Below are 22,994 nucleotides of genomic sequence, written 5' to 3' on the forward strand. Positions count from 1 at the left end.
GGAGTAGAGGTTGGGAGAAAAGAAAGGCTCCCATCCCCTTATTTCCTATTCAGAAATGCCCCTGTAGATAATTATGACATGCAAATTATGACGTCATTGCTTGGATATGGGGCATGTGTCAGAAAGTCACCACGTGTGATTCTAAATAAACTGAAATTGAAGTTTAAATCCTGCACAACGAAATACAGTCCCGAAACACTTGAAATACAAAAATTTCACTTTCTTTTCACGGTTTCATGATTCAAATTTGCCCGGCTTTCATAGGTAAAAGCCTGGCCTATTTCGTTAAGTGGTACGCTTCAATTCGTGGCAAATGCAAAATTAAATCTTCCTCTTTTGTTCGCTCATCCAAAGCCGTAAACGTGATACCATCAAGTGCTTTGCGTAAAACTTTGAGTATTACTTGGTAGACGTCGTAAGAATTATTTTGCGAGGAAGAACATTGTCAAACACACCAACGGCCCATTTCCTACATTTGATCAAAGGGGGTTCGGAGTCAACGGCTGCGGACAGCAATAAGCCAATTACAGAGCCAGAAATGCAACACCCTTTTTGAAGCATTTATTAAACGAAGCGGGCCGTTACTCGTGCTCTACCTAAACTAGTTTAGCTCAAATTTCAACTAAATTATCCCTTGGGTACGACTTAGCAGCGGTTCATCTTGGCGAAGCAACAATTTAGGACATACTTCTAATATTTCCATCTGTGAAAAGCTTAGCTACAACATATCGACTGTTCTTTTTCACTGACAAGCATATAAAATTCAAACTATTTCTACTGATATGTTGACTGTTGACTGCACGTGGCTATCCCTGGAAGCTTGATGAACACGGGATTAGACGAATCTGGTGGAAATCTTGCACTCGCTGATCCGTATCATCATCATGGTCATCAAACAACACACGGTATACAGCTTTCTGGTAACAACTAGAACTGCAGACATTCCTTTTGTACACTACATCACCTGGGTAGTATCTGGTTTTTCCTGGCAAGAAACCAATTACACGCTGACCAGCCTGGACGTCTTTGTAGCAGGGAAGTTTGTCGAGTATTACCGCTGCTGCGTCCTTCTTCTGTAGAGTGGTGGTGTCGCCATCGTCATAGTTGATGAACACAGTTGTGGAAGAGGCGCTTGTGACAAATCCTCGATAATAAAGACCATCTGTCCGGCGGGCAAATACTCTGGCGCCCACTGCGGGAATAAACAAAACGAGAATATTAACCGACTATGGTACTTGCAAAATCAACTGGTTAATGCCTTACAAAACACTTTGATGTTTTATTTGGCATTTATCCTTCAAAAAACGAGATTTTGCGTGGAGTACCATTGAAAAAATGGGAAAATGTACGTGATGCCTTTTTTTTGAAAGCCTAAGTAACATTTGTTGTAAGGGGTGGACCATGACTTTTGAGTTGGGTGTGATTTTATACATAAGTGAGCTTTCAGTACAATCGCCATTCCAGTCGAATAGAAATCTAGCCAGAATCAAAAAACTTTATTTGAACCTCGTGGTTGGCAAACCTTCATTTTAAAAAAAAATACTCTCAAGGATACCGCACCAAAAAATTCATGCACACGACCACTAGCGAAAAAAAAACAACCCACGTTTAGGGAGCCAAAAAAGCATGTTACACGGATAAAAATATCATGCATACACACGCACTAAGACAAAAAATTGCTAGTGCATGAAAGGGTTAAAAAAAATGGCTATACCAAATCACCACCCCTCTCTCTCAGAAGTGAAATAGTCCACCACTGAATACAATATGGAAATTGGCGTCAAACAATGGAAATCCCCGAGGGGGCTTCCATATATAAAGGGCGGGGACGCTCACGGAAATTTTGAAAAGAACCCCTAAGAGGTACCGTGATCCTGTTTTGTGGGCCATGGCTTGAACTAAGAGGTACCAATTCTAAAACAGCAATATCGTAAATGGTAAGGCAAAAGCGCCCGCTGTTGACCTCAGTTTTGAGGCACACTAACGACTCGAGGTACCAAAACAGTTTTTTTAGACCCTTAAAGGTACGTCGAGCACCCCCGTCCTTTTTTTATGGAAGTCCCCCCCCCCCCCTAGAGAGAATTCCCAAATCAAACTACAGCATTTATAATAAAACGCAAGTAGATAAGACTGCTGTTGATAAAATTTAGCTCTCGGGGAGAAACGAGTCTCTTACTAACCGTCATGAGCCGAGAAATGATCCGGGAATATTCTTAACTGGCTGGTGGTGTAAAAATCCTCGTAGTTGTCATCAAAAGTGACTTTCCAGCGGTTGTTAGAATCCTTGTCACATACATAACCAAAGTAGTATTGGCGGCCTCCTGTCCAAGTCGTCACGACATGGTCACCGATGTCCACTTGATTGGGCACTGTATCAGCAATTACAGCTGAAATGTCGGTGTCACTGTGGGTGATCGTGTTACCGTCGTCAAACAAAATGCGTATCAACCCATTTGCAGTTGATGACACTTTGCCAGCATAATAAAGATTATTCGTCCGACGGGCTATGATTCGATCATTAACTGTAAGAACAATAATAAAAAGAAAAACTCAGACGTAAAACAGATGGACTGCTTCAACCTCGTTTCCATGGCCTTTTATGGGAACGAGGTTAGGACTGTCTCCTTTGCCTGAAGGATCCCGTACAGGGAAGAGAAGAGACAGAGCGTTATGGTCAGTACTGAGCGCTCACTTATATCTCTAGATGTTTGAACTTCGTGTTTCGGAAGGAAAGGAAATTTTTCCATCCAATCTGCCATGACTATACTTTTCTTTATACAGGGTCTTCTATCTGCTAACCTGTGTTTATCGCCGCCGGAATTTTTTTCCCACATCACTCATTGATACAAATGACTCGCGATGTTATGTTCTTGGTTATGAACATATTCAACAAAACAGGATGCAAAGGGCAGCTCGGTTAATTTGTAATAATAAACTGAGAGCAGTTTTTAAAGGAATGACTCCTTTGTTGTCACAACAATGCAGTAGCAACGGTAGTCGTGCAGAATACTGTTGTAAGTTCAGATGTACTGGGGATACTAGCGCATAAGTCTCCGGTACAAGCATAAGCAACATTTAGCAGACGCAATAAAATCTTTGTAGTTACCTCGAAAATTAGGATACAAGATCGGTCGCCACTGATGAAGTCCTGTGCTTTGTCCGGCTAGGATAACAACGACGCAAATAACGGCTGCGAAGGATGCACCAAATCGTGACATTTTCAAGCTTCGATTACTACGTTGCGGCCCTAAAACTCAGGTGGATTTGAAATTATTGTGATGGCTAGGCTACTTAAAGAGAGCTTAACTTCCGTGTGACTGTTGTATTTCTGGTACATTCGATCATGTCACCCTTTAACTTGTTTCAGCTCAGAAGGAAGAACACTGATACACCGCTCCATGCGCGTTTGAAATGTTGTCAGCTTCTTTATTCCTGTCAAAAAACAATTAGCTTATATCAAGGATCACGAGTACCTGCGATTCTTAAAGAACTCCATCGTTAATCTCTTCTTAGTTTTGAATTTCTTTTGCTTTATCTCCACTTTGACTCTCTTCCATCAAAATAATATTTGTGCCCACACGTGAGGTTTTATGCCAAGAAATTTGCTGTTGAATTCTTTTCCTTAACTAATTGAAAAAAAAACGCCAGTATTTGTCAGAAAAAAATCAGACAATTTGTTGGTAACCTTGAACTTGTATTAGCTGAGAAGGAGGAGCATTGTTACACGGCACGTGTGAACTGTCGTTACCTTCTTCATTCCTGAGAATATATCTCAGTTAGAACGCGCGCTGCGATTGGTCAATTTAGCGGGCCGCAACCTACTGTGCGGCTCGATAAAAAGCTGTTTTTGTTGCCATAATGTTTCGTGATTTATCGCCAAGTCTTCTAAACTTTTTCAGTAAATAAAAGTTTAAAACTCTCTTTTACTTCTGAAATTGTGTATTAAAACTTACTAACGACTTAAGAGTCACTTAACATCGATTTCAAATTGACTCGTTTTGCTTTCGAGGTGCGTCGGAAATTCGTAGCCGTTCCGCGTGAATAGAAATCGTTCCCGACCCGTCAGACACACGGTGGAGACATAATAAATATCTTACTAACCTCGTTTTCTTGGTCCGTACTGTGAGTTACGGATCCTCGTTTTTCCCCTACGATTTATGGCCCAAGCGCGATGCGCGCGGGTCCTAAATCGATGGGGAAAAAGCTCGGTCCGCAACTTACAGTACGGCCCTCGAACTCGGTTAGTACGGGATATTTCTTCTCCCTTCTAATGTGTTGTTTTAACTCCACTCTCGATTGTTCTCGATTGTTCTCGATTGTTACACGAGCACCTACCGAAAAGATGGTAAAAAGAGGCTGGCATTAGAAGATGTTTTGTTTGTTATTGAGTGTGCGCTCAATGTGTACTGCAGTCATCCCCATAGTCCCGAGACCCTGAAAAACAAATTTGAGGTATGCACAACAGGGGGAATAATAACAACAAACGTGATACAGAAAACGAAACGCGTACAAAGAATAGACGCCTGGTAAAAATTGAAGAATTATTTCGAAGGAATGTGTCAACGGTATCTCCTCAGGCGAAAGAAGAAATAGCCTGTGTACATCCACCCCCTACCCCTCTTCCTGCCCCGTCGGATGTCCAAGTTAAAGGGTGGGCTACATTACAAAACTACCAAAGGTCTAGGAAAGCTTTTTCCATAGACCTTTCATCTGTTCGTTTTTTCGTTGCTATTTATTTAACTTGCTCTTTTTTTTGTTGCTATTAATCTTACTTGCTCTATTTTCAGTTCAAAGGTGGGGTTGTCTCATGTACATAAATTGAAAATTAACTGACAAATGAGGAAAGAATGGATCAACTGGAAACACGTGCTTAATAAGCTACTCCCCTTTTTGTTTCCGAAAAAAACACACCAAGCTGTCAATGTCTCGTTTTCTCACAAGTTTTCCAAGTTTCTTCAAGTTTCATGACCTGAAAAGCTGGTAAGCGACCAGTTTCTATTGTTTCAGCTTGTGGTTGCAATTGCTTGCGATAGCTTATTCTCGCAAACCACACCAGCTTTTTTAATTCCTTAGGTGATCGCTTGGGAGACCTTCCACTTTAATAGAAAAAAAGCGAAATACGTGCATAGAAATAGAAGCATGGCAAAACTGAGAACAGAGATATCTATACTTGGGTGTTAGTAGTTTCTGCTCTATTTCTACCGTAGAGCTTGACAGGTAACTTTGAACTCCTATCAGCTGAGAACGAAGAGTATTGTTGCACGGCACGTGTGACTTGCTATTAACTTCTTCATTCCTAACAGATTCACTTAGTACTATAATAAAGTAAAAACTAATTAAAGAACCTTTTTTTCAATAGACCTTTAATCTTGTTTTTCACTTTGTACTTTACGTCTGTTCAAAGCCAGGTTGACAAATGTTCATCAAATGAAAAGTAACTGAGAATATGGGACACAAATGTATTTACGTACTGGAAACACGTTCCAATTTCCGTAATTTTTTATATCTGAGTTGTACTGAGGAAAGTTGTACGAAAATGTTGGCATCATTTGTAATTGGTGCATGTCTTTAAAAATAAGCCTTCTGGCTCTTCAAAGAGGTCTTGAGAAACAAACTGCGATGGTGTGCGGTGCATATAACTTGTGCGAACAATGAGGAAATTAAAGCAACACAAAATCTCAAGCTCTTAGGTGTTACAAAAGATATCAATTGTAACTTCATTGATCACATAAGCTCAATTTGTAAGAAGGCAGTTTAAAGGATCGGCGTTCTCATGAGACTCAATTCCTTTAAAAAACGAAGGCTAAGCTAGTCACACCGTACCTTACGTACAAGTATTGCCATTTAGTTGGACATTTTTGTTGATCTAGTGATGTGCGAGAACAAGCAAGACTTTAATAAAGAGGACCGAGAGTGGTGAGCACAGACTGAAGCATGCAAGTTATTCAAAATTAATTAAGAAGGCTGAGTTACCAACGCTGATGAAAGGCACTTGCAGGATGTTTGCATCCTACGTTGTTCTCTTGTCACAATTAAAGATTTATATCTTTTTGTTATAGAAAAAACAATGAAAGACCTGGCGAGCTACCAGAAGTAAATTAGCGCCCGGTCGCTAAATGGGGTGATTACGGTATTAGCTGTAGTAAGTAGATTTTCCGGGCCATGTGGTCCACGTATTATCAATTGTTTCGTTACACAACTTGATGTTTCTATAGCAGCGTTTCTTTAGCTTGTTTTCAAAGGGTGGTGGAACAAAATTCGGTTGACTTTTAAGCGAAGTTTTCTGAACTTTTGTGGTTTCATGAGATGTTCTTTCAAACATATTACAATTAATTATAAACGCGATATGTGTTTTCGAATTAGTTTGGGCGATTTTCTGACATTTTTAGTGAAAGGTTTCCAGGTCCAAGATGGCGGACGATTTGAAATTTACGGCCTACGATTGACGCAAAATAAACATTTTTGAACATTTCTCATGTACGAGAAACATAATATCGTATAGGATATAACTTGCGTTTCACATGAGGAGTAATCTCACAACGAGTTTTCGAGCGCTTCACTTTAACGTCTAGCGTTCAGTTAACGAATCTAGCTTGTGTTTATAACATACACACCAATAAACTTTGATTAGTGACGTGCCAGATTTACAAACGAATCATTAGACATAAAAATAAAGCATCATCTTATTTGATGTGTTTTTAAGACTTTTATTAAACAACACACACAAAAAATCATTTATTTATTCAAAGTTTCAAATATTTTTATATTTTTACCACCTATTTGCCTAAAAGCTCCTACCCCTGTGGTTTATAGAATACTAATCTCCATATGGAGCCTTCATCAGTTTTGAACAGCAAGAGAAGCGTTTGCATATACAATCCACTGAAAAGTTCCAACACAGATTGTAAAGGTGCACCCCCTGCTGTTCTCAGCTTATACCGGCCAAGAGAAAATGAGGTAGATCATGGTCTCTTGCACCGGCTTAGCAAATAAACTGTTCAGACCTCTGAACTATATTTTAAAAACTTGAGAAGCTTTTGCTCTAGTTAATTGCAGGGAGGGTTATAGTTGACGAATTGGTATTTCCCCGGAGAAACCATCTTCACAGTCAACTGGATAAGATTCCAGAATCCCGAAAAATCTTTAACTCTCAACAGATCTCTAAAGGGATTGGAGGCAACCTTCACGAGTTCGTCTATTCCGGAAATAGTATCTCCAACAGCAACCACAAAGATTTTCGCACCACTCGCTTTCAGTGCATTGGCATTCGGTATGGTCAAGTGAGCATCTACGTTTGATCTACCATCAGTGACAAGGAAGACCCATTTACTATCTGGGAATGGACGGCGACCTTTGACAAGAGAAATTAAACAAAAAGCGATTACTACACATGTAACCTGTGTTGTGAAGCAATGCAAAGCGGAACAAATAGTTTCCTTTCGCTGTTACTCGCTCACTTTTTCAGTCTGAAAAGTTATTTAAATCAGTTCCGAAAAGAGTAACGCAAATTGAAGACAGCCGACTTTGCATTGTGCTACGTACTTTAAATCCAGTTATTATTTTCTTTCTCTTAAACTATTAATGACAAATCAAGTTCATAGTGACGGAATTTCTTTTCTGACCCGAATAACTAGGTCAACGCATTTTTAGAGAATTCTTCTCGGTTTGTACAAACCAAAATAAAACTAAAGCGGAAACCTTCCCGAAAACCTGAAGAAGGTTTATTTACGGAATTGATCTTCTGACCCGAATAGCTCGAGTTGAAGGCGTTTTCAGAAATGTCCTCTTCGGTTTGTACAAACTAAAATAAAGCTAATGCAGAAGTAAAATAAGAAACATTATAGGAAGAGTACCTGAGCTAGGGTCGGCAAACAGTTTCTTTGCTTCTGCCAGTCCGGCTTGGGTGTTGGTGGAGCCTCCTGAATAAGATATCGTAGTTATTTCGCTCGCTGCTGATGAGTATGGCAAAAACTTGAAGTTGACGGTTGCTGTGGATGAAAAGGTAACCGCCGCGTACTTTGAGTCGTACCCGGGTTTGTGCAGTGTATCCATTAAGTGTTTAAGTGCTTCTTTTGCTTTCGAGAAGTCGCAACGAGGAACCGACCCAGACCCATCCAAAACTATTACAGTATCAACAATGAACGTTTGTCGTTTGGTAACACCACGCTGATGCGGATAGCCCAGAAAGTTGGTCATGAGCTGATATGCGGTCACATTGAGGGAGGGAACAGTTTGAAAAGCTGCAATTTAAAGAAGGAAGGATCATTCTCTGGCATGAAAACGACCAGGATATCAGTTTTATCCTAAATTATGATCATTTTGTGTTTTGAAAAGATATATGTATCTATATTATATTTAGATAAATTGTCGTGCCGATGGTAGCATTGAGGATGACCTTTTGAGCTCAGAATGGAACAGACCTCTTTTGAATGATGCTGAGTATTACTTTACTGACGAGCCGGATGGACTTTCATGGAATAAACAATTTCAATGTAAGTAAGTTTCTAAGTAGTCACAATCCTCTAATCTCCTTACGCCGAGAACAATGATTCTACTGATGAATAGAAAGGAGTTGAATGTCAGCTAATGAGATAATTATTCAAGGTGTCAAGGCACTCTCATATCTTTGCTTACTGTTAGTCTTACCCTGATAAAAAGCATCGTTCGAATCGCTTGGGTAAGTTGGTGATACCCATTCATGCCAAGCAGAACTTGGTCCTGTTAGGATCACAAGCAAGCACATCACGGACGCAAAGTGGATAAAAAATCCAGACATCTTCAAGTCTTGACTGACTGTTCTCTACTGTAAACTTTCTGGGTTTGAAATCATTAGAAAATGCGCTCATTTTATAGCGAGGGAAATTAACTTTTGGTACAGCCTGGCCGCATAGTGCAACTTTCAGCTGAGAAGGAAGAGCTTTGTTATTTGTGCACCACTATGGACAATAGTCAAAATGATTTCGTCTTCCTTTCTAACTTATTATCATGGTTTGAGCTCGCCTTCCCTTGACCCCTCTTTCATCAAAATCGGAAAACATGAAAGGTATTTCTCATTACACGAGCACGTAACAGAAGTTTGCGTTAGGAAATATTCTTTTGAATTTCTTTTGTACTTTCCGGTAGAAACTCTGTTGGGTGCTACGACGGATATATTTTATTTTTTTCTGTTGCTATGATCAGAAGTTACAGAAGAGCTGAAAAGAGACTTTCATTAAGAAAATAGCATAATCACATAACTAAGCCACTATAAAGTATAAAGGGTAGAATGAAGTTATGTATCTCTCTGCTCAGGTTTCCCATGCTCCTATTTCTGTGCACCGATTCGTTTTCTCTATTACAGTCGAAGCTTTCGCAAACGACCACCTCGAAAATTTCATTTAGTTTTCCTCGAAAACTAGAACTAGTGGTTTACAAGAATGAGCTCCCATGAAGCGAACACAAGCTGAAACAATAGAAGCTGGTCGCTATAACCAAAGCTTTTAGCTTAAAGCGTTCTTCCTCAGTCTCAGGGTGAAACTCTTTCATCAGCAATAAATTCTTTTAAACTTTTAATTTGCGATCTTTGAGACGAATATATATTATTTGGCAATGTTCATGATATATTTAATCAAGTCCTGTATATTTTCATTCCAGTGTTGACAAATACAAATCAGCATCTTTGAATGGTCGGTTAACGAATGGTTGCCAGCATCGGCCCCATTTAGTTGATTTTCCGTTGTGACGATCTCGTTCTGATTTCTTATTTCTCTTTGTTTTCTTTGAGTCCATTCTTCAGACGTGTTTCTTTAGGATTTTGAAACCAGTGAAGGATTAAACCGGACCGGCAGATTCAAACGGCTGACACTGGCCTCAAACCTTAAAATTGACTTTGAAATTGCGGTGTCACGACGACGCAGAGGAACATTGATAGTAGCACCTAAAAAGGTTCAAAAAAATTTAGATTAGGTAGAGAAAGTGCTTTATTTAGAGAACTGTTTAGATCAAGTAGCTTACGACTTTCCGAGCAGTCGAGGCTTTTGAAAGGGCTCTGAGAACATCTAAACAAAAATGAGCATTACAGAAAATTTTAAATTTAGTTTTTATCACAGTCTTATCCATGGAATACTTGTGATTTTATTTATCTATTTATCTATTTCATGTTGTAATTGTAAACTTGTATAAATATATATATATATTTTTGTTTTGATAATAGCAGGTCCACATCAGCTATTCTAGCTGCCTTAAGGTTTAACCTGCGGTATCAAATATAGTGTACGTCATGTAGGTGTAAACGCCATGCCAAACAGAACTGTTTCTACGGTAAAAGTTTGATAATATATTGTTTGCAAGTTTCAACTTGTATCAGCCAAGAGGCCCAACGTTACCAGACACATCTGACTTATTGTTAACTTCTTCATGCCTAAAAATATTGTACTTGAACTGAAACGCCAATCGTCCCAGTGATTTCATCTTCCTTTCCAACTTGATATCTCTAAGCTCGCCTTTCTTGACCCTCTGTCATCAAAATAGGAAAATGTGAAAGACCTCGATCTCGTTGCAAGAGGACGCAACAGAGCTTTGCGCTAGGAAATACTATTTTCAATTTACTTTGTATTTTCCATCACAGACTCTGTTTCTGTGATGGATATTTGTTGTTTTTTCTGTTGTTATGAAAAGTTACAGAAGAGAGAAAAATAATGCTTTCATTAAAGATATCTCTGTTTGGTTGGCGTTTAGAGGTCATTGTGAACCGTTAAAACATGTCTGAAGAATGCGCTCCAAGAGAACAACCGGCAGCAAGGATATAGTCATTTTTAAAGATGGCAAAGTAATAGTTTAAAACGATTTAAGGCTGGAGAAAGAATTTCAGCGTGAGGCTGAGGAAGGAAGCTCTAAGTTTAAAACTCTTTAGCCTGCGTACTGAAGCGTTCCCGTACGAGGCGAACGAAATTCGGGCCGCGCGAAGGAGTTTCTCGTATTCGGGCCGCGCGAAAAATGATGCGAAAAACTCCTTCGCGCGGCCCGAATTTCGTTCGCCTCGTACGGGAACGCTTGCTACGCAGGCAAAAAACTCTGGTAAGCGATCAATATAGTGTTTCATTGTCTTCGCTCGTGAGAGCTCATTCTCGTTCAAAAGGGTTTTAGTTACGACCTCTCTTTGTCAAAGCAATGGTGAAAAGAAAAATAATTTTGATTGGCATTGAGTCTGTGCTCATTGTACACTGCAGTAATCTCCATGATCCCAAAATCATAAAACGACACTTTAGAAGACACAAAAGATGAAAGGTCTGTTGAAAAATGGTTTCTTAATTAGTTTTTCTAGTGAAACAAAAAAGTACTGTCGGCTATGGCGGATAGTAATGCTTCAATTTTACCAGGCGTCTTTTTTGTATACGCATCTCGTTTTCTGTAAATGATTACGTAGTTAGGAATTCTGTAACTCATCTATTTCCTTGTTGCTCGTTTCTTCCTTTTTGTGCATTCTTCCAATGTGTTGCGTGTTTTAGGATTTTGGGATCACGGGGATTACTGCCGGCAGTACACAATAAGCTTACACTCAATGCCGAACAACATTCTCTTATAATGCCAACCTCTTTTCACCTATGCTTTAACTCCTTTTCTTAGCAATTGGAAAAACGTAAAATATCTGTCATTGCAGAAAATAGGTATATTTCCTCTCAGAAACTCACAGTGCGAGTCGATTATGTACAATGATCGAGATATCTATTCTTGATCAGGGGGTCAAAGTGGAGCTAAAATAACGCATTAGAAGCCGAGGAAGAAGAGATACTTTTTAAGAGTGTGACGGCATCAGAGTGACACGTGCTGTATAACAATACTCTTCCTTCTCAGCTGATACTAGGTCAAAGTTGTGAAGAAAAAAAACATTCAAGCGTTGCACCGGTGGAAATAGAACAAGCACACCACCTACGTATGAAGGTTAGAACGAACTTATGTATAGATATCTCTCTGCTCAGTTTTTTCAGGCTGCTATTTCTGCGCACCTATTTCGTTTCCTCGGTTACAGTCGAGGCCTTCGCCTTGAAACGACCACGTCGAAAATTCCAAAAAGTGGCCGTATAAACTAGAGCCGGTAGTTAAGGAGAATGAGCTCTCAAAATTAAGCGAACACAAGCTGAAACAATAGAAGCTGGTCGCTTACCAGAAACACTTCCTGCAGCCATACATCATTTAAAATTTATTTGCGATCATTAAAAACGAAGTTATATTATTTGGATATCGTTGTTTCCTTGAGCGCATTTTTCAGACATGTTGTTTTAGATTACTCAGATTTCTCAGGCTACCGTTCACAAGACCTCAAACTCCACACTCCATGTTTTAAATGAAAGCCTCTTTTCACCTCTTCTCTAACTTCTTTTCGCAACAATAGGAAAAACAAGAAAATACCCGTCATGGCAAGCAACAGATGTGTGCTGGAAAATTTAAGAGAAATCGAAAAGAATATTTCCTAGCGCAAACTTCTTCCTTTTACGTGCTCGTCTAATGAAACCTCTTTCATGTTTTCCCACATTTATGAAAGCGGGTTGAAGGGAAGACGAGCTCAAACGTAACAGGTTAGAAGGGAAGATGAGATGCACGGTTAAAACTTTATAGGAATGAAGAATTTAACAACAGGTCACACGTGCCGTGTAACAATGATCTTCCTTCTCAGTTGATACGAGTTTAAAGTTACCTTGAAACGCTTTACGGTAGAAGTAGAACAACCGCACCACTAAGTATGAAGCTTGGAACGAAGTTATCGATAGATATCTCTGTGCTCAGGATTTCCAGGCCTCTGCAGACCCATTTCGTTTTCTCTATACTAAATTCCAAACAAAGATCTTAACTAAAGCCGGTGGTTTACGAGACTGAACTCTCATATAAGCGAACACCATGAAACAATCTTTTGGAAGCTGGTAGCTCAGCAGAGGGTTAAGCCTTAAGCTTTCTTCATCAGTCTCAGGGTGAAACCCTTTCACCAGCCATAAATGATTTTAACTTTTAATCTGCGACCTTATTACATGAATTTTCGCGACACGTTAATTTTGCGAATTTCGCGATGAAAAAAAAATCGCGAAATTAAAGCCGGACGCGAACATAACATGACGCGAAAATTAAGTGACTCACATTATGTTACTGTTGACATGGATAGTGCCGCCATTGCGTTTTTGTTAATTTTGACGTTATTGTACCTTTGATAAAGGCAGTTTACTAAGTTCAACGACATGTCAAAGTAACATTGCGAAGGAAATAAATTGTGTGTTACTCAAAAACGCGAAGTTTAAGTGATTCAAGATACAAGATTTTCGCAAAATCGCAGAATTTAAGTGTAGCGAAATATGCGCACCTGAAAATCGCGAAATAAACGTGTCGAGGAAATTTCATGTAGTAAAGTATTTGGCAATGTTATACCGCGATAAATTTAATCAAGCAGATTACAATTTTATTCAAGTGTTGAAAATACGAATTACAATCGTTGAGTGCTCGCTTACGAGAGTGTGGTCGCAAGGACAGTCTCGGCTCCGCATATAGTTGACTTTTTGTTATGACCGCAGATCTCGTTATTTCCCTGTTGCTCATTGCTTTCTTTGAATGTATTCTTCATACATTTTTTTTTAGGACTTTGAAAGCAGTGAAGGATTGCTCAGAATGCTACAAGCGCCGTTTTTAAGCCTTTTTAGATTTGTAACTAAAGTATTAGGAAACAACAGAATTTGTGCCGGACAATACAAACGTATTCGTATTCAAGTTTGCGCTTTTCCAGTTTGTGCTGGAAAATTTAAAAGAAATCCAAGAAATCCAGAATATTTCTCAGTGCAAACCTCTGTTTACGCGCACGTGCAATTAGAAATCTTTCGTGTATGTTTTCCTATTGTGGTGAGCGGGGGTCAAAATGAGGGTGAGCTCCAACATAACATGCTGGAAAGGAAGATGGAATCATCGAGACAATTAGCGTTTGAGGTCTTCGTGACTGCTTACTAAATGAAATTAAGTTATCCATCCGGAGACAAACAACAACGCTCTTCCATCTCGACTGAAAGTAGCACTAAGCTGAGACAAACAACAACGCTCTCCCATCTCGACTGAAAGTAGCACAAAGTTGCCAAGCTGTACCAGAAGTAGAACTTTCACACGGAAGTTAATTTCCCATGCTATAAAATGAGCGCATTTTCTAAGTTTGCAATCGTGAACAGTGATCAAGACCGATCAAGAGTTGAAAATGTCAGGATTTGTTATGCGCTTTGCCTCCGTAATGTGCCTGCTTGTGATCCTAACAGGACCAAGTTCTGCTTCGCATGGCTGGGAACCACCAGTACCAGTTATCCCAACTTATCCTAGCGATCCACAGGATCCTTATTATCAAGGTAAGATTGTTGACAAAGATTAGTCATTTGATTGTTCTTAGCTGGCTGTAGCAAGAGTTACCTCATTTAGATTGCTTTAAGAACTTATGCCACTCGTCAGCAACACATCGCTTAATGTCATTAATTAAATCGTATATATATCTTGATTCAAACATAAAACCTTTGATTTAAAAAAGTTTTATAGAATTTGTTAAGGCCGCAAGGAGAATCAAATGATTTATTGCATAGAAACTTAAATTCAACATACAAATTGTTTATTCCATGCTATATCCGGCTACCAGGTAATGTACATACAAAAGAGTTCAAAAGAGTTCACACACAAAAGAGGTTAGTTATATGCTCAGCGCAAAGGTTTACTTCTGCTGTTAGCGAAGGGCTCTTTCCACCTTCCAATTTGTTTTACGCCTGCATTCATATTGCTCAGCGGATTACTTCCCACCCGAGAAAACCCCTTTGAGCATCTGCGGAGGAGAGAGCGCGAAAGATGACGATCACCTTTAGTTTAGTTTATTGTAATTTATTATCATTTTTGCCATATTATAAATATGTTTACACAATATCAGTCCTTAAGGCAAGGAAGCCCAGGGAAGCAAAGAAGGCTTGTGTGAAGGACTCGAGGACTACTTAGACTTAACAATAAATAAAAATGCTTCCCTCTGCAGAACAATGAACACAAAATGATCATAATTTAGGATAAAACTGATTTCCTGGTCATTTTCATGTCAGAAAATAATTCTTCCTTCTTTTAATTGCAGCTTTTCAAACTGTTCCCTCCCTCAATGTGACAGCATATAAGCTCATGACCAACTTTCTGGGCTATGATCTGTAGACAGTTGGTATTACCAAACGACAAACGTTCATTGTTGATACTGTAATAGTTTTGGATGGGTCTGGGTCGGTTCCTCCTTGCGACTTCTCGAAAGCAAAAGAAGCGCTTAAACGCTTAATGGATACACTGAACAAGCCCGGTTACGACTCAAAGTACGCGGCGGTTACCTTTGAAACCACAGCAACCGTCAACTTCAAGTTTTTACCATACTCATCAGCAGCGAGCGAAATAATCAAGATATGGTATCCAGGAGGCTCCACTAACACCCAAGCCGGACTGGCAGAAGCAAAAAAACTGTTTGATGACCTTAACTCAGGTACTCTACCGAAAATGTTTCTTATTTTACTTCCGCATTAAGTTTACTTTGGTTTGTGCAAGCCGGAGAGAATTCTGTGAAGATGCATTGATCTCGTTATTCGGGTAAGAAGATAAACTCCGTAATTGAGTATGAATCTGTCATTAATAGTTTAAGAGAGAAAAAAAAATGGATTAACAAGATTGTTTAAAAGTACGTATTGCAAAGCAAATTCGGCTGTCTTCTATTTGCGTTACTTTTTCCGGAACTGATTCTTATTTAAATAAAAAGAAAATATTTGTTCTGTTTTGCATACTTTTCACAACACTGGTTACATGTGTAGTAAATGCTTTTTGCGGCTTTATTTTGCTTGTTAAAGGTCGCCGTCCCTTACCAAATAGTAAAAGAGTCTTCCTTGTCACTGAAGGACACTCTGGTTAAAGGGACAATTTCACGGTTTAGCGCATATGTATGTGCAAACGGGAGTGAGCATGCATGAAGGGCCTCTTCAGCTGTGTAGTAGAGCTAATGTAGTTAACTCAAGAAAGGACTATATTTTGCCCAAACATAATGACTAATGCCCATATTTCATGGAAGCTGATTCACACAGAAAATGTCGAATTTACTATCAACCATCGAATTTGTTATTCGGGCTGAAGGATAGGGTATTCTTGGCACACCCACGAGTTGTCTTACATGATCCAGCTGGCTCACAAACAATGAAAGAGGGTATAATAAAGCACGGGAATCAGAACATACAAAAGTAATTCTGATGGTAAGTAATTCTGTCGCTGCGTTTTCACGACTAACCGATAAATTTAAATTTCTCCGAAGAGTCATCGGTTCGCTTTCGATTGTTTCATAAGACAAAAGAATGAAATGAGTTGATGTGATTGTGATGTTGATGTTTAACTTGCTCAGTTTTTTTTTTTTTTTTCTTTGGACGGGAGGTAGGATAGAGGGAAGAATTTTCGAGAATGGTGAAGAGGTTTGGAGAAGCGAATTAAGCTTCTAAACCCCTTATTTCCTATTCAGAAATGCTCATGTAAATAATCATGGCGTGTACATTATGACGTCATTGCTTGGAACTGAGGCATGTGCCAGAAAGTCACCACATCTGATTTTAAATAAAATGAATATAAGGATATTGAAGGTTACATCCTGCTCAACGAAATACCGGTCCTGAAATGTCTGAAATACAGGAATTTCACTTTGTTTTCACAACTTCATGATTCAAGCTAAAAGGCGGGCCTGTTTCGTTGAGCGGTCTGCTTCAATTCGAGGCAAGTGCAAAATTGAAATATCGTTATTTCATCAGTCCTCTTCTGCTCGCTCATCCAAAGCTATAAACGTTATACAGTATCCGTATCTGAGTATTTATTAAAAATAGCGGGTCATCAGTCATGCTCTACATAAATTCAAATTTTGACCAAATTATGGGAATGGCTTAAGCAACGGTTCATCTTGCTAAAGCAACAATTTAAGACGTACTTCTATTGGTTCCATTTGTGAAAAGCTTAGCTACAATGTATCAACTGTTCTTTTTCACTGACAAGCATAAATGATTCAAACTATCTCTACTGATATCTTGACGGTTGTCTGCCTGTGGCTATCCCTGGAAGCTCGATGAACGTGGGATTAGACGAATCTGGTGGAAATCTTGGACTCGCTGGTACGTATTATCAAAAAACACACGGTATGCAGCTTTCTGGTAACAGCTAGAACTGTGGAAATTCCTTTTGTACACCACATCACCCGGGTAGTATCTGGTTTTTCCTGGCAAGAAACCAATTACACGCTGACCAGCCTGGACGTCGTTGTAGCAGGGAAGTTTGTCGAGTATTACCGCCGCTGCGTCCCTCTTCTGTAGAGTGATGGTGTCGCCATCGTCATAGTTGATGAACACAGTTGTGGAAGAGGCACTTGTGACAAATCCCCGATAATAAAGCCCATTTGTCCAGCGTGCAAACACTCTGGCGCCCACTGCGGGAATGATCAAAAAGAGAAGGTTAACCGACTATGAAAACTGCAAAAGTAATTAATGCCTTAGCAAAACATTTTGTTGTTTTATTTGGTATTCATCCTTAAAAAGAGATTTTGCGTGGGGTAGAACTTAAAAAGTAGAAGATATACGTCAGGCCTTTTGTTATGAAAGCCTGAGTAACAACAGTTAACTTTTGAGGGCGAGTTAGAAAAAATATCCTGCTAACATACCTGTACCAATAAAAAAATTCATCCACCAACCACTGCCGAAAAAAAACAAACATTCACCCACTTTAGTTAGCCCAAAAAGGCATGTTAAAGAGGGAAAAAATTCCATCCATACACACGCACTGAGACAAAACATTTTCTGGTGCATGAAAGGGTTACAAATAATTCACGACTTTACCAAATCACCCACACCCTCCTCCCTCAAAAGGCCGCCTAGGAGAATGATCCTCAACCGAATACAATTCGGCAACTAGTCCCGGTAATGGTAATTAATATTCCATGCATTCAAACTGCAGCATTTATGATACAAGGCAAGTAGATATGATTTCTATTAATGAAGTTTAGCTCGCGGATAGGGATGACTCTCCTACTAACCGTCATGAGCCGAGAAATGATCCGGGAATATTCTTAACTGGCTGGTGGTGTAAAAATCCTCGTCGTTGTCATCAAAGGTGACCTTGAAGCGATTGTTAGAATCCTTGTCAGATACATAACCAATGTAGTATTTGTAGCCTCCTTTCCAAGTCGTCACGACGTGGTCACCGATGTCCACTTGATGGGGCACGGTATCAGCGATGACAGCTGAAATGTCAGTGTCACTGTGGGTGATCTTGTCGCCGTCGTCAAACAAAATGTGTATCAACCCATTTCCAGTTGATGACACTTTGCCAGCGTAATAAAGATTATTCGTCCAACGGGCAATGATACGCTCATTAACTGTAAGAGCAATAATAATAAAAAAACTTAGACGTAAAACAGACGGACTGCCTCAACCCTCGTTTTCCTGGCTTTTTATGGGAACGAGGTTCAGACTGCATCCTTTGCCCAAGGATCCCATGCAGGGAAGAGCCGAGGAAACTAAGGGCGTCATGGTCAATACTGAGTGGCTACTTGTGCCTCTAGATGTTTGGACCCGTATTTTGGAAGGAACGGGAATTTTTCCATCCATTCTGCCGTGGTTATACTTTTTTGTCTTCAGTGTATATATATTCTTCATCTGTTAACCTGTGATTATCGCGAGAAATATTAATCCACATGCTGGTCAATGATACAAATGTTCATTTTTTTTCTGGTTACGGGGAAATTCAGCATGATAAAATAATGAAAAGGGTAGCGGTTAATCTATAATAATAGACCGAGGACAATTTTTAAAGGAATAAGGGAATCACTCCTTTGTTGTCACAATAATGCGATAACAAGTGTGGTCATGCAAAACACTGTTGTAAGTTCAGACTTACTGGAAATACTGTAGTTCTAAAAGCTGATCTTCACCAGCGTATAAGTTTCGGAAGGAAAGGAAATTTGTCCATACTTATCTGCCATGACTATACTTTTCTTATTCAGGGTCTTCTATCTGCTACCCTGTGGTTATCGCCGGCGGAATTTTTTTTCTCACAAATGACTCGCGATGTTATGTTCTTGGTTATGAACATATTCAGCAAAACATGATGTAAAGGGCAGCTCGGTTAATAACTACTTAATAACCGAAAGTGAGGTCGTTACGGGAAAATCTCAAACTGAGGCCTTGCCGTATTGACCTCGCTATCGCTCGGTCAATACGGTAGGCCGAGGTTTGAGATTTTCCCGTAACGACCGAACGGTCGAGGTTATTAAGTTGTTTATTATATGGCTCATCAATAAAGAGAAAAATCATTCGAGCGGAAGTCGTCAATTTACATCCTGCGATGCGCGCGTTTACCGATTCATTCATCGTCTCAAACCAAGGGCAAAACTACACAGTCAGTGAATTTCACCACTGTATTACGTATTGCGTTAAAAACACTCATTTCTTTACGGAAAAGTCACTGTCACAGCCTCAAAAACGTATTTTAGTATCGTGGTACCACAAGTTGATGGGGACGTTTTTCCGACTTTTGGGGCGAAACGTCAACGCATATAGAAAAGACAGCAAGTGCTTCAAAATTGTCCAAACCAACCGTCTTTCGGTGAAAGACGATACTAATGCTTCAGAATGCACTGCTCAAAATAAGCTTAACTCGATCTTCGCATTCGCTTTCGACAACATATCTTCGCCTTCTTCATTCTGGGATTTATGGATGAACATTTCAAGCCTTGTGAACGTCTGCAGTTATCAGAAACACTGCTACCGACAGAAACCGCCCGATTGTTTACATCTGATGATCCTGGAAGCTGATTTACACTTGCTTGTGTCAAAGCGAGGGAATCTATTTGACGAGAACTTTGACGGAGTTCAATACTTCGGTAATTGCTGTGACTAAGATGATAACTTATAAGTTTCTTTGTGGTGTTCTGCTCAGGATGCATGGCAGATCTGCCGATGGTGTTTTTTACTTAGCGATTTTAGCTTTACTTAAGACTAGGCAAACTTTGATTGTTTTTCACTAGTGCCCGCCAAGGTTACCGACTGGTAAGTCATCTATATAAATTTTATTAAAGAAATATCTCTAAACTTTTAGCTACTGATATTCTCGTACTGATTTTAATCGGCTTTCATCGCTTCAATGCGCTTGAATTTTCAGAACCGGGCTCTTCCTAATTTGCATAATCCGTAATCGGCCCGTGGGCATTACGGGAGAATAATGCCCTACAATTCAGTGACAATTAACCAATCAGAGCGCGCGTTATATCGGCCACAAGCCAAAGCCATTTGTAATAATAAACTGAGAGCAGTTTTTAAAGGAATGACTCCTTTGTTGTCACAATAATGCGATAGTCATGCAGAATACTGTTGTAAGTTCAGATGTACTGGGGATACTAGCGCATAAGTCTTCGGCACAAGCATAAGCAACATTAGCAGACACAATAAAATCTTTGTAGTTACCATGAAAATTGGGATACAAGATCGGTGGCCACTGATGAAGTCCTGTGCTTTGTCCGGCTAGTATGACAACGACGCAAATAACGGCTGTGAAGGATGCACTAAATCGTGACATTTTCAAGCTTCGATTTCTATGTTGCGGCCCTAAAACTCAGGTGGGTTTGAAATTATTATGATGGCTAGGCTACTTAAAAAGAGCTTAACTTCCGTGTGACTGTCGTATTTCTGGTACATTCACGTCACCCTTTAACTTGTTTCAGCTGAAGAGGAAGAACACTGATACGCCGCGCCATGCACGTTTGAAATGTCAGCTTCTTTATTCCTGTAAAAAAACAATTACCTTATATCAAGGATCACGAGTACCTGCGATTCTTAAAGAAATCCATCGTTAATCTCTTCTTAGTTTTGAATTTCTTTTGCTTTATCTCCACTTTGACTCTCTTCCATCAAAATAATATTTGTACACGCACGTGAGGTTTTATGCCAAGAAATTTTCTTTTGAATTCTTTTCCTTAACTAATTGAAAAAAAAGTCGGTATTTGCCAGAAAAAATCAGACAATTTGTTGGTAACCTTGAACTTGTATTAGCTGAGAAGGAGGAGCATTGTTACACGGCACGTGTGACTTGTCGTTACCTTCCTTATTCCTAACAAAGCTTATTATATCTCTCAGTTAGTACGCGCGCTGGGATTGGTCAATTTAGCGGGCCGTAATCTACTGTGCGGCCCGATAAAAAGTTGTTTTTGCTGCCAGAATGTTTCGTGATTTATCCCCAAGTCTTCTTAACTTTTTCACCAAATAAAAGTTTAAAACTTTCTTTTACTTCTGAAATTGTGTATTAAAACTTACTAACGACTTAAGAGTCACTTAACATCGATTTCAAATTGACTCGTTTTGCTTTCGAGGTGCGTCAGAAATTCGTAGCCGTTCCGCGTGTATAGAAATCGTTCCCGACCCGTCAGACACACAGTGGAGACATAATAAATATCTTACTAACCTCATTATCTCGGTCCGTACTGCGAGTTACGGATCCTCGTTTTTCCCCTTCGATTTATGGCCCAAGCGCGAAGCGCGCGGGTCCTAAATCGATGGGGAAAAAGCTCGGTCCGCAACTTACAGTACGGCCCTCGAACTCAGTTAGTACGGGATATTTCTTCTTCCTTCTACTGTGTTGTTTTAACTTCACTCTCGATTGTTCTCGATTGTTACACGAGCACTTAGTGGTGCTAAAATAACCCATTAGAAGCCGAGGAAGAAAAGATACTTTTAAGAGCGTGACGGCATCAGAGTGTCACGTACCGTGTTACAATACTCTTCCTTCTCAGCTGATGCTAGGTCAAAGTTGTGAAGAAAAAAAAGCAAAACAAAACCAAAACATTCAAGCGTTACACCGGTGGAAATAGAACAAGCACACCACCTACGTATGAAGGTTAGAACGAACTTATGTATAGATATCTCTCTGCTCAAGTTTTTCATGCTCCTATTTCTGCGCACCTATTTCGTTTCCTCGGTTACAGTCGAGGCCTTCGCCTTGAAACGACCACGTCGAAAATTCCAAAAAGTGGCCGTATAAACTAGAGCCGGTAGTTAAGGAGAATGAGCTCTCAAGTTAAGCGAACACAAGCTGAAACAATAGAAGCTGGTGGCTTACCAGAAACACTTCCTGCAGCCATACATCATTTAAAATTTATTTGCGATCTTTAAAAACTAAGTTGTATTATTTGGATATCGTTGTTTCCTTGAGCGCATTTTTCAGACATGTTGTTTTGGATTACTCAGATTTCTCAGGCTATCGTTCACAAGACCTCAAACTCCACACTCCATGTTTTAAATGAAAGCCTCTTTTCACCTCTTCTCTAACTTCTTTTCGCAATAATAGGAAAAACAAGAAAATACCCGTCATGGCAAGCAACAGATGTGTGCTGGAAAATTTAAAAGAAATCCAAAAGAATATTTCCTAGCGCAAACCTCTTCCTTTTACGTGCTCGTCTAATGAAACCTCTTTCATGTTTTCCTACATTTATGAAAGCGGGTTGAAGGGAAGACGAGCTCAAACGTAACAAGTTAGAAGGGAAGATGAGATGCACGGTTAAAACTTTATAGGAATGAAGAAGTTAACAACAGGTCACACGTGCCGTGTAACTGATCTTCCTTCTCAGTTGATACGAGTTTAAAGTTACCTTGAAACGCTTTACGGTAGAAGTAGAACAACCACACCACTAAGTATGAAGCTTGGAACGAAGTTATCGATAGATATCTCTGTGCTCAGGATTTCCGGACTTCTGCGGACCCATTTCGTTTTCTCTATACTAAATTCCAAACAGAGATCTTAACTAAAGCCGGTGGTTTACGAGACTGAACTCTCATATAAGCGAACACCATGAAACAATCTTTTGGAAGCTGGTAGCTCAGCAGAGGGTTAAGCCTTAAGCTTTCTTCATCAGTCTCAGGGTGAAACCCTTTCACCAGCCATAAATGATTTTAACTTTTAATCTGCGACCTTATTACATGAAT

General features: G+C 39.6%; 3 protein-coding genes and 1 long non-coding RNA gene across 4 annotated transcripts in view; 1 reads left to right on the plus strand and 3 right to left on the minus strand.

The window, feature by feature from the left end:
- Window positions 1-3,667, minus strand: part of LOC145478836 (uncharacterized) — a 4,314-nt gene extending 647 nt beyond the window's left edge. Inside the window, exons 1-3 of the mRNA XM_081457017.1 lie at window positions 3,107-3,667; window positions 2,181-2,522; window positions 1-1,192 (exon numbers count right to left, since the gene is read on the minus strand). The exon at window positions 1-1,192 is cut by the window's left edge and continues 647 nt beyond it. Coding sequence (XP_081313143.1) covers window positions 807-1,192; window positions 2,181-2,522; window positions 3,107-3,218 — 840 coding nt within the window. The 5' untranslated portion in view covers window positions 3,219-3,667 and the 3' untranslated portion in view covers window positions 1-806. The remainder of the gene's footprint in view (window positions 1,193-2,180; window positions 2,523-3,106) is intronic.
- Window positions 3,668-6,203: 2,536 nt separating this feature from the next.
- LOC145478837 (matrilin-3-like) lies at window positions 6,204-8,999 on the minus strand. Its single transcript, XM_081457018.1, has 3 exons — window positions 8,647-8,999; window positions 7,854-8,240; window positions 6,204-7,351 (listed from the first exon to the last, which is right to left on the minus strand). Exons 1-3 carry the CDS (start codon window positions 8,774-8,776, stop codon window positions 7,047-7,049), a joined length of 822 nt encoding a protein of 273 aa, XP_081313144.1. The 5' UTR covers window positions 8,777-8,999; the 3' UTR covers window positions 6,204-7,046.
- A 5,178-nt stretch (window positions 9,000-14,177) lies between these two features.
- On the plus strand, window positions 14,178-15,390 carry LOC145478850 (uncharacterized). The gene is made up of 2 exons (XR_014048332.1): window positions 14,178-14,345; window positions 15,101-15,390. It is a non-coding gene; the product is annotated as an uncharacterized LOC145478850 (long non-coding RNA).
- Window positions 15,391-16,863: 1,473 nt separating this feature from the next.
- LOC145471951 (uncharacterized) lies at window positions 16,864-22,488 on the minus strand. The gene is made up of 3 exons (XM_081454906.1): window positions 22,449-22,488; window positions 18,056-18,397; window positions 16,864-17,452 (listed from the first exon to the last, which is right to left on the minus strand). Exons 1-3 carry the CDS (start codon window positions 22,486-22,488, stop codon window positions 17,079-17,081), a joined length of 756 nt encoding a protein of 251 aa, XP_081311032.1. The 3' UTR covers window positions 16,864-17,078.
- Window positions 22,489-22,994: the final 506 nt, after the last annotated feature.

This window comes from Orbicella franksi, chromosome 2, assembly GCF_964199315.1.
Source record: "Orbicella franksi chromosome 2, jaOrbFran1.1, whole genome shotgun sequence".
Classification (NCBI taxonomy): Eukaryota; Metazoa; Cnidaria; class Anthozoa; order Scleractinia; family Merulinidae; genus Orbicella; species Orbicella franksi.

What these genes read in the sequence shown, in the direction of transcription:
- LOC145478837 (XM_081457018.1), bottom strand. Translation starts at nt 8,776, where the DNA reads ATGTCTGGATTTTTTATCCACTTTGCGTCCGTGATGTGCTTGCTTGTG. An exon ending in GAACGATGCTTTTTATCAGG is followed by an intron (nt 8,241 to 8,646) that starts GTAAGACTAACA and finishes TTTAAATTGCAG; the next exon opens with CTTTTCAAACTGTTCCCTCC. An exon ending in GTTTGCCGACCCTAGCTCAG is followed by an intron (nt 7,352 to 7,853) that starts GTACTCTTCCTA and finishes CTCTTGTCAAAG; the next exon opens with GTCGCCGTCCATTCCCAGAT.
- LOC145471951 (XM_081454906.1), bottom strand. Translation starts at nt 22,488, where the DNA reads ATGAAAGAGGTTTCATTAGACGAGCACGTAAAAGGAAGAG. An exon ending in CGAGCACGTAAAAGGAAGAG is followed by an intron (nt 18,398 to 22,448) that starts GTTTGCGCTAGG and finishes TTGCTCTTACAG; the next exon opens with TTAATGAGCGTATCATTGCC. An exon ending in TCATTTCTCGGCTCATGACG is followed by an intron (nt 17,453 to 18,055) that starts GTTAGTAGGAGA and finishes TCATTCCCGCAG; the next exon opens with TGGGCGCCAGAGTGTTTGCA.